This window comes from Galendromus occidentalis, unplaced genomic scaffold (assembly GCF_000255335.2).
Source record: "Galendromus occidentalis unplaced genomic scaffold, Mocc_1.1 scf7180000075499, whole genome shotgun sequence".
NCBI lineage: Eukaryota > Metazoa > Arthropoda > Arachnida > Mesostigmata > Phytoseiidae > Galendromus > Galendromus occidentalis.
In genome coordinates this window covers 4,092-14,878 of record NW_003803489.1, presented here as the reverse complement: position 1 = coordinate 14,878, position 10,787 = coordinate 4,092, and the positions used below count along the sequence as shown (strand labels likewise).

General features: G+C 51.1%; 1 protein-coding gene and 1 pseudogene across 1 annotated transcript; both read left to right on the top strand.

Annotated features, from left to right (window-relative positions):
• Positions 1-307: 307 nt before the first annotated feature.
• LOC100905506 (vicilin-like seed storage protein At2g18540) lies at positions 308-3,987 on the top strand. The gene is made up of 6 exons (XM_003737341.2): positions 308-385; positions 999-1,170; positions 1,753-2,531; positions 2,674-2,833; positions 2,960-3,059; positions 3,193-3,987. Exons 1-6 carry the CDS (start codon positions 308-310, stop codon positions 3,362-3,364), a joined length of 1,461 nt encoding a protein of 486 aa, XP_003737389.1. The 3' UTR covers positions 3,365-3,987.
• Positions 3,988-8,879: 4,892 nt separating this feature from the next.
• LOC114828081 (uncharacterized) lies at positions 8,880-9,409 on the top strand (annotated as a pseudogene).
• The last annotated feature ends 1,378 nt before the right edge of the window (positions 9,410-10,787 follow it).

Sequence of the window (10,787 nt, the reverse complement as noted above, 5' to 3'; positions counted from 1 at the left end):
TCTCCACTTTCGGCGCCAAGACATTCAAATCGAGTTCGTCTGCTCCGTGGTCGTCGTCGTCGTCGCCCCGCTGGTGATCTGTTGCTCTTATTATTGTTGTGAACATCCCAATTCTGCCGCGGCTGCTTTCGGCGGTGTGTGCTGCTGCCTTCGCTCCTGCCCTCGCTCGGTGAAGTTGCTCAATACCCATTGCAGCGACTGCTGGTGGAACGCGGCAAGAGCGTTCGCTGGTCCATCCGTCAAACAGCTGCAGCGGAAACGTTCGGTAGCCAGGTACCGCAGCAGCAGTGGTGGTTTTAACAACAAGATGGCAGCTAGCCATCATCATCAACAAAACCATCATATGAACAACATTCACAGATCAACCGCGTCAATGGCGAATACGGTGAGTGATTTTTATGCTGATCGATAGAGCTGTTGTAGACTCTATAGCACATGAGCGTCCATGCTCGCAAGGAAGTATCTGACCCATCGGGGTATGGTATCAGAATCCTTGCTCAAGAAGTTCTACTTGAACTAGCAGATACCGAAGCTCTGTCTCAATATCTCGAAGGGATTTAACTCCCACGAATACTCAGGGGACATGTCCTGGAGGTATTGCTAGGAGATCCGTCTCACCCCCTCGTTCCCACGGAATAACTCGGAGAACCATTGCTGCCCGAATGAAAATGTTGCCGTCGTTCCGAGTGTTTTGGAAGCAACATCCGGAATCCCATCGGACACGGCGTGTGAAGGTTTTCGTTGGCCCATTCCCATGCCTTTAGTACCGGGCTACCTAAACCGATCTCGTCCTCCACGACCGAAATTTCCGAGTTTGCCGAAACAGCAGGGCGCCGCGATTGGCATCCCGACGAATGGCGTCTAGAAACCAGAAAGCGAATGGTGTTCCCGGATGTTCGTTGTCAATCATGTGCTTCCACTTGTCCGATATACATGAATGTGTCCTCTCGACGCAAGAAATCAATGAAAGCACCCCTCACGAGTTCATTCTTCAACAGGCATGCACCATGAATGAAGGAGATGAAGACGACGATTTAGCTGCGCTGAGAAACGCGGCATTGCAGACCTTGGAGCAGCGGAAGCTCAAGAAAGAACCTCGTGCCTTGATAGTGCAACGGAACAACGTACTCGTGATAGAGCCCCAGGACAATGTCAACGACTTCCGCAACAGTCCTCCGACCCGCAGATTCTCGCGGGAACGGTCACCGAGTCCCAACGATCACCGAAGACGGTCCCGAGAAGCATCGCCGCCGCTCTCGTCGAGATGGTCGCCGCGAGCTAATCTCCATCGACGTTCACCGTCGCCTTACCATGCGAATGGAGGACATCATTCGCCGTCTCATCATTCGTGGAAGAGACGATTGAGCCCCAGGTCATATTCACCGAGACGCCTATCCCATTCGCCGCGACGCAGAAGCCCATTACGGCGTCGATCGCCTCCTCCATGTCGGAGATCCCCGCATAGATTGTCGCCCACGAGAAGGTCCCCGAGAATGTCCCCGCTGAGGAGTCCCGTTCGAAGGTCTTCCCCGCAGAGGTCGCCCCCACTCAGGAGATCGCCGCTTCGGAGTTCACCGCGGAGATTTTCACCGCGGCGACGATTGCGAGACTCGTCGAGTTCTCGTCAGTGTAAACCCGTGAGACGCGATGGCGACAAGCGGAAAGCTTCCCCGACGGCTCCGTCGGTATCAGGGAGCCATCGGAGGGCCATTTCCCCGAGAAGGAGACGAGGCGCGTCGCCTTCTCCCGCAGCCGAAGAGCACGAAGTCGTTCGGCCAGCTCCTTCCAAGAAAGGGCGCTTCGAAAGATTCGAGGATTCGGCGGCGAGCGAAGACGAGAGCTGCAACGAGTCGCTCCTGGACGAATTGTTCAAGGAAACCGAAGAGACGACCGCGAGGACTGAGGCCCTCGAGACGGAGTCCCCCGACGAAGATAGCCAAGAGCCTACCGTTACCGTCGCTGACGGAGACGTAGATCGGATGGAAGACGAAGATTGTCTACTTCTCCAGGCTGAAGACGACATGGACGACCTCTTCGTCGATCCCGTTGTACCGGAGGCTGTCGTCGCGAGTCAACCATCTTCGAATTCCCCGGGCCCGGAGAAGAGAAGGTCTGAAGAGGTCTTCAAGGAACGCGAGCATGCCGAAAAGAATCGGAGCCGCAATCGACATGACGAGTATCGGAAAGAGTTGTCGCCCGAGACCACTCCGCGTTATGCTCGACGGGAACGATCAGCACGAATCGATAAGAAAGAGAATCGGGAAAGGAAGAGCAAGGCATCGAGAGATGACGATAAAAGTGACGTCACCGAGAAACGGAAGCGAAGTCGAAGTCGGGAAAAAGACAAGAGCAAGAGGAAGTCGAGTCGGAAACCTTCGCCGAAACCGGAGCGTCCGTCGAGCAACTCCAAAATCGAGGTCCGGGCACAATCCAAGAGCTCGAAGCCTCGGACGCACACCGATTCAGATAACAATATATCGGAAGTCGATCGAGAGCGTCTCGAGGCCCGGAAGAAAAAATTCCTACAGAAGGTGAGTCAGGACCCGTTGGAGAGATTCGCAGAATTTCCTGCGGACCCTCGAGAAAGTTCATGAGGTCGAATCCATAATGAATGGGAGAGAGATGCCCAAGAAAGGTGAAAGGAGGCTAATGCACGATGTTCAATCGTTCCAGGAGCTGAAGCCCTCGCAAAAAGTCATCTCGCTCAAAAAGTCACCGACTAGTAAAGTAGAGGACACCGACGATTCTCGACGAGTCCAAGATCGATTGGGCGAGCCCGTGAAGGAACCGAAACTGAGCGTCAAACGTTTCTCGCCTAAGAATGAAGACACGGGTAAATTTCCGCTCTCCCTCTACGAAGTATCATGATTCGGCTTCAGAAAGAACGAAATCTTGCGAGACTTCCGCGATCACATTCGCCAGCGCTTCTGTACTCAGTGTAATTGTCTTCGATCCACAGGCGACTCGCTCTCGAAACCGACAATTCTGTCCCGACTGGGCCCTCCACCAGCGTCTAGAGGCAGTATAAAGGATCGTATTGGGCACATAAGCACCAACAGGTCAGTTTGAAATCATGCATCTGAACCTGATACGAAGAATTGGCTCGATCACCCCTCTCTGTGATGGGTAGCAGTCTCAAGGAGAGGGGGTCGTGGTTTCACGCGAACGACGCTGAGGATTCCTTCGTTACAGCTCATCTCCTCCGAGAACAGTACAGTCGGGCGCGGACGCAGCTCAGGTAAAGTTCAAAGTCAGGAATCGACCAACGTTGGATCCGAAACTGAAAATTCATATCAACCTCGGTGGAACATTGAGCACTGGGTCGAGTAGCTCGAAGTCGAAGAAGGTGGTATGCCTGGAGTGATCTATCGTGAGAAATTGGACCGATCTGCGTATGTATGATGCGAGGAGTCGGTGCGCGCGAGCTCTCATCGGGGCGCCGGCATCGCGCGGAACGTTTTTCAGAGCAAACACAGAAATCGGCTGCTGTCCGAACGCAGCGCTGGAATTTTGTTCTCGAACAACTTTACTCTAAGGGGAATAAACAAATTGTTGCATAGAGAAACGCGGGACGAAGGTCGCTCGCTAAGCTGAGGGAACGGAACGACCTCGTAGTACACGGGTGCGACAGAAGCGACGGCGAGGAGTGACGAACTCCATCGATCCGTTGTGTGTGCTTCTGCTCATACCTCTCGAAATTCGTGGACCCGGCCCAGCCTGCGACTCAAGGTGCTTGACGGCAGGTACATTGTTTCCATAACGGTTGAAGATCATCCTTCGACCAGAATTTTCTTCCCTCATCCAGAAGGCCACGACAGCATTTAGCATCTGGTCGCGGTTTCGAGGAGCTTAGTCCGACCCGATCGCTCTCGAGTAGTTTTCGGTCCACCAGTCATGTAGATAACGGAAGACGAACACAACATACAATAATTCTCCCACAGAGAAGAGTGTAATAAAGGCGTGGAGAGCGTGTGTAAGCTTGTTCATGTACAAAAGTGGTCGTCATTCGGAATCGGATTTCGCACAATCGTACAAAGATGCCGCTCTTCCGGCAGATAGAGATGACCCTTGTTATCCTTGTATGTATATGTTTGTGATGAATCTCATCTAGGTAAATGCCGTTTATCGGAAATGTACATTGACTGTTCCAACTGTGATACGAGATGACATTAACAACCCGCTAGATTCCCAGGACCAGAGAACTGGGATCGTAGCTGATCGGGTTAACTATTCTTTCCAGGACTTCCTTACAGGGAAAAGACTTGAAACGATGTGATGAAGAAAATGCACAACGGGATCACATGCAGAATCAATAAAAAGATGAATCGTCTGCATCGCTCATATCGATTGAATTCTTTCTTTGTGCGATCCCGGGAAATAGGCTCGCATTCTATACGCACTCCTGGAAACTGGGGCTCCGAGCTGATTCACGTGAATCTGCGTTATATAATCCTTGGGCATAGATTATCTTGCTCGAAACCCAGGCGGGGTTGTAGTATACCCGGGGACCGGGAGAGGTACGGGTCCCCTTGAGAGATCCAAGAAATACCCGATTCCTAGCGTGGCCACCAAGTCTTAAGATCCGATAGAGAAGATTCTTCACGAAACCGTTCCCCTTCAAGCAGTAGGCTCGTCCGGTTGACGTAGAGGTCGCGAGCAAATTTCCTTGTCGCCTCTCGCCTGTCAGACCGAAATCGCCACGACGAAGCGGTCTTAACCGAAGTGTGGCATCGAAGCGATCGTTTCGCACAAAAATTAGGCGGGGAGAACGGGGAGCAGGAATAGATTCCGACGACACCTGGAAAATAATTCTTGAAAAATCGCTCCCATGAGTCTGTGAATAATTTACTGACTGATTGGAACGATTTTCGACACTCTACGTCGATTCGCGTATTGAGTGCGAATTTGCTGCGTGCGGTGTTCGGCATAGTGTGTCACTCTCCTTCGCGTCCATCGCGACGGTCGTACCGGATTTTCGTCGACGTCCATTGTTTCCTGCCATGTTCCGGCTTCGAATGAGACGGCTGGTATCCTGTCGTGGTTCGCTGGGGCCGCGGCTGGTCCATCCTCCTCCGTTCTCCTCGAATGGCCCTTAACAGGCAATAAAGCTCAGCAAGTATACAGCGACCTCATACAAGCCTGCTCAGTGGCAGCCAGATCTCCTCAATACGCTCTGCACAGTCGGTTCACTCACAATTTCGCCTCGGAATGGATTTTGCGGAATCCTGTATTTTAGAGAGTTCGTAAAGCGCTCGGAAAGATTCATAGACTCGATACGATCTCCGAGAAATGTATGAAGCATCGATGCGTGGAGGGATGAGCTAACGCTGATACCATTCGCCGGGATTGGGAGCTCAGTGAAGAAGCTGATTTCGAGCAGAGAGGAATCGGGCCTTCAAGATGCATACATGGTCACTTGTCGAATTCTGTGTCGACACCACGGAGAGCTGCCCCACAGAACTCGTATCCCTCCGAGGCTCTAAGTCATTTTGTCGGCGACAATCCCTCGGCTGGCCACTCATTCATTTCCGGGGGCTCTCCGGGAGTCCCGATGGTTCCGTGCACCCTGAGCAATCGGTGAAATAAACCCGTAAGCAATAGCGATCGCAGGCGAAGGACCCGCGCCGCGAAAGAGAAGGGGTAGAGTTTCGCCGAATCGCTGTCGCAATTTGAGCGGAAATCAACATTGTTCGGACAACGGTAGTCGCAGCAGCCGAGCAGCTTCGGGTAGAGAGCGTTTGCATGGGGGTTGATTAGGCATCTCAGTTTGTGCGCGGAACGGGAGGCACCTACGCTTGACTTTGTCAATTTTCGAATGAATCCAAAGAGAGCCATTGGTCGGCGAATGGCGCCGAATCGTTCGATATTGGAAGGCTCGGACGTGGAGGGAAGACCGCCGATCGGCTGATCAAAAGAAATGCCTCGTGTGAACGCGTTGAGGGTTCGCCGTCTAATTTGACCAAGATTCCCCGTTTTGGGAAAACGAACTTCTTCAGGATGCCTTCGGAAACGGCGTTCTTCCCGAATGACCGCGAGAGAGATTCTACCGCGAAGACTCTCGTCTAGAATCTGTCCCGAATCATGGGAGCTCCCCACCGTCAGCCGCAAGTTTCCCTCCCCACGATTGAAGCCGTCTCCCTACTCCCTACTCTCTAGTCTCGAGCGGATGCGAATTCCAGCCAGCGATTTGTTGAGCTCCGTGCAATCGCGAAAAAGTATATGCCGTCGCATACGAGTGTAGTCTCCTGGGTCCGCATGCTCCTGTACTCAGAATTAATCGAGATATCGTCCACGACGCCGCCGTTGTCGTCGTCGTCGTCGTTCTTATTCCGTTGGTGAGTCGCAGCGTGTGATGTCTGAGTGGTCGCTCGCCTCGTCGGTCGGTCGGAGGGGTTGTTGGCTAGCTGTCTGACCAGCTCTTTGCTTCTGGCCATCCATCATTATTACCGAAAGCCCATAGCGACATGGGCTGTCAACAGAGATCAATATCTCTGCCATAAGCCCACAACCCTCCATTGCGACGGCAGAGGAAGAAGATGAAAAAGTGGAGAGTAAAAGTGTTCTCGCGAGCCCCTCTTCGATCTAATGATAAATACAGCGACTAAACCGTCCGCAAACGTCGTCGTTGAACTCTGACGTGTCAGATTGGGACTGTGTAGGTATATCTACGTCCACAGCCACTTCCGTCCGCACCTCTGCATGTGCGACCACCAGAGGAGCTGCCCGAACCTACATGAGTCAATCAACTTCGTCTCGTCGCGCACATCCGATTCGGATAGCGCATCGAGGAAGAGATGCCATGGAACAGCGTGATTCGCCTGGAGTGAAATTGATTTTGACGTGGGAGCCAGGCGATTTCTCGAAGAAACGCTCTTCCTTCGACATTTTGAGCTCATCGGGAACCATGATGGGACAGCCGGGGTGAGATCCATGGAAGCTGGGACAAGAATGGCGCTGACTCAGCTCAAATAGCGTATGTAGTCTTCAATTTCAGACATCCGTGAGCGGCCTTCCAAAACCTCCAGCGACCTCCGATTGGAGTCGTCCCGAGCTGGATGGTCTGGCGAAGCTACCAGTCGACAAGCCCGAGCAGCGCGTTGAGACTTGTCTCGGACGAGCACCAGGGTTTTGAAGGAATATTCACCGCAATCCTTAGCTGCCGCTCTTCATCCATACTTCTACACCGCCCTCGGACTATCGTCACTAATATTCTCCCTCAAGTGGCCGACCGAGGGAAGGGGAAAAAGGGCGCGTCGGGCGATCGCCGTTGTGCCATGGGGGGAAAATAAATTCGGAGAGAGTTATCTACCCGAATCGCTTCGATAGCATCTCTAATTCGAACGGGCGACCAAATGATCCGTCCGTCGGTTCGCTGGGCCGGTCGGTCGCTCCCTCAATCGGGTGCTCGGTCGGTGGATTCCGTTACAACTTTTAGCGAGTGAGAGGCATGACAATCTCCTCGATATCTTCCTTCCCAAGCCCGGTTCCATCTCTCCGTGACGTACCCGAATGGGCCTTTAGGGAGCGGAATCGAAATATTCCTCCATGGCAGGCTCAGATATGATGCGACCTTGGACGTAACGAGGTCGTTGAGAGAATGGCTCAGGCTCGCGGAGCGTCGCTCCAGCCGCAGTTGCCTTTCTGAAGCCGACCGCGCTCCCTCCATTTCACCGCATGCGTACACCGAACTTCCGTTCAGTCACTCAGCCAGCAAGCCAGCCAGCCCCCCGCCACCAACTCGCCGCACATCCAGCTCTCTCATTTTCAGCGTTGCAGTGAGCCCGGAGCGAGTCGACGTCGGAAGCCCAACGAAAGAATCCAAATCTAAACATATAAAAACAAATGTGCGTATGTCTGTCATGGTCGCATACATTCCCGTACGTCGCGCTCGGTAGGTCTGATTCGATCGGGATCGAAGACGTGTCGCAAAGGGGAAGGATATTAGCACATCGGGTTTCATAAGGATGAAACATGAAACGATTGTCATTATTTCCTCTTTTTTGATGATATTGGCGGACATTTTCGACGATAACGATGTTCAGTATCTTTGATCATGATAGCAACGATCAACGATCCCCATTTTGAGGGGACGATAACGAAGTCGAGTTTGTTTTCGTCGGTCGCGAGGTGCGAGAGTATGCCTCCCCAACGGAGCTCACTGGGACGCTTGAGTCGACGAGCTACGAAACGCAAATTATCAATAGCTTCTGAATCGGATCATCAAAAACAGAATCGCATCGGGAATGTATGCGACCATGACAGACATACGCACATTTGTTTTTATATGTTTAGATTAGAACAGGACAGACGGAGGCATTCGATATCACGGTTGAAAGAAACTGAGGATCGGCGAAACTCTAGGATGGAAAGTGATCGTACATCGTATCCATCACTCTCTTTCTCGGTCTCGGGAATCGCCGGAACGAAGTATGGTGAGACTAGAACAAAACCGACTGCGTTCTTCACAAGTGCGCTCCGATGAAACTGAGGATGAGAGGTCGGCTAGATTGCTACAGAAAAGGCTGCGGAGTCGTCGTTCAAGAGAGCAGGCACGGCAGGAATTGAATTGCGCAGCATTTGAGTATGATCCTGCTCATGATTATAGTACATATAGTACATATGCTGGCCTTGAAATCGGTGAGATGACAAGTGCATGTAAGTTTTGTCGTGCATTGAAATTTGCGAACGAAAGTCCAGGAATGTGCTGTGCGGGGGGCAAGGTCAAACTACCCGATTTACACCCACCACCTGAGCCGTTGTCAACTCTGATGAGCGGACAAACGAAGAAATCGCAGCATTTTTTTGCCAATATTCGCATGTACAATTCATGATTTCAAATGACATCATTAGGTGCGACTGGAATCATACGTGGGTCCTACATGCCGACCTTCAAAATCAAAGGTCAGGTATATCATCGTCATGGGTCACTTTTGCCATCGCTGGATGCCGATCATCAGTTCCTCCAAATCTATTTTATGTGAAACGCCGAGGAACAGGTCGATCGACGATGCAGCATCCACACTGGTACAGATAGGGAAATCGTTGGTTCGTTACAAAAGCTTTTCCATCAGTACAACTGGATGGTGAAGCAGTTCACGATCGCTCTGGAACGCATGCCAGCTGATGATTATGTTGTTGTTATAAGAGCGGACAAGACGCCGGCGGGGGACACGAAAATCGATACAATGCTCCCACAATCAATGAAGCAGCAATCGTGATAGCTGGAGAGGAATTAAGGTCCCGTGACATAATTCTCCATCGCAGGAATGGTGACCCCCAAAGAGTCTCTGAAACACATCGTTCCTACGACGCTTCACAGTACCCGATCCTATTTTGGCAAGGGGATGATGGATATCACTTCAATATTAATATGAGAAACGCGGTGACGGGTGAAGAGTCTGACAAGAAGGTCAGTGCTATGAATTACTATTCATATCGATTGATGATTCGTCAGAATGAAGACAATCATATATTGAAATGTAGGCAATTATTTCATCAATATGTTGTTGATATGTCCATATGGCCCATTCTTGGGTTCATAATAGCTATTCCATGCGAGCTATTTAGCGGCAATTATCGCAATCGATTCTGTGATAGCTAATCCCTCGCATCCTTATGGAGCCTCCCAGAGCAAGAGTGAGGATGGCGATCTCAGATACGATTCACAGATAAAGGAAATCTCTTCCCTGCCAAGCTACACAGTTCGTCATAGATCGATATCAATCGATATGTATAGTATCGATATCGATCGATATGTATATATCGATATCGACAAATATCGATATCGATATTTATCGATATGCCCATATCGATTCACAGATAATGGAAATCTCATCCCTGCCAAGCTTCACAGTTCGTAATAGATCGATATCAGTCGATATGTATATATCGATATCGATCGATATGAATATATCGATATCGACAAATATCGATATGCCCATATCGATATCGATTGATATCGATATATCGATATCGATATTTGTCGATACAAATATGCCCAGCACTGGACAAAAGGGAGCGATAGGGCAGTTTTGGAGTTGGTGAAGCGTCCGCACCCGTGGACGAGATAAAACGATATCAAATGGGACGATACATCGGCAGCAATGAAGCTATATGGCGTATCCTGTCTATCCTGTCTATCTACCACTCCCGTTCATCAAGTGGTTCATTGTAGGTTCCTCCCTCACTCGTACCGGCGCAGCAACGCGCGCCGGGCTGCGCTAGTATCTTATATGTCCCAACAATAATCGAAGTGACGCTCCGAGAACGAGCGAACCCGAGAGCGGAAAACGAAAACGAAGGGGAAACAAGAGGCAATTTTCATCGGGAATTCGCCGCCGGGCTGGGTGGCTGCTTGGATGAAAGGCTGGCCCGGTGGCTGGCTGGAGTTCGCGCAGAGATAGCCGTCGCCTCTATTTCAATGGAACGAGCTTGCTTTTGAAACTCCTCTTTCTGTTCGGTCTCTATCTCAATGCAAACAGTGTCACCCGGACTCCCGCGTTCATTCGAATTTTATTCCGGTCCTATTTTGATGGCACGATGAACTCGATTGCGCGCACGACCTGCTAGCAAGCATCCATGTGTGATTTGTGATTTAGAATCCAATCGTGCATCTTCGTCAAGGCTACAATTCCTCGCAAGTCCAATCGTGAAACACCTCGGCGCCGATTGGAAAATCCTCCTTCTTTCGATCCATGCGGTCGATCGAGCCGTGTGTAACGGAAACGGATGCGAATCCCACAAAGTTTGACGTCTCGATAGCTCCCGCCTCGCCCAGCCAGAAGTTC

Excerpts from the sequence above, each read along its gene's own strand:
- LOC100905506 (XM_003737341.2), top strand. The coding sequence starts at position 308 with ATGGCAGCTAGCCATCATCATCAACAAAACCATCATATGAACAACATT. Across the intron at positions 386-998 it reads CCGCGTCAATGGCGAATACG|GCATGCACCATGAATGAAGG; the intron begins GTGAGTGATTTT and ends ATTCTTCAACAG. Across the intron at positions 2,834-2,959 it reads GCCTAAGAATGAAGACACGG|GCGACTCGCTCTCGAAACCG; the intron begins GTAAATTTCCGC and ends TTCGATCCACAG.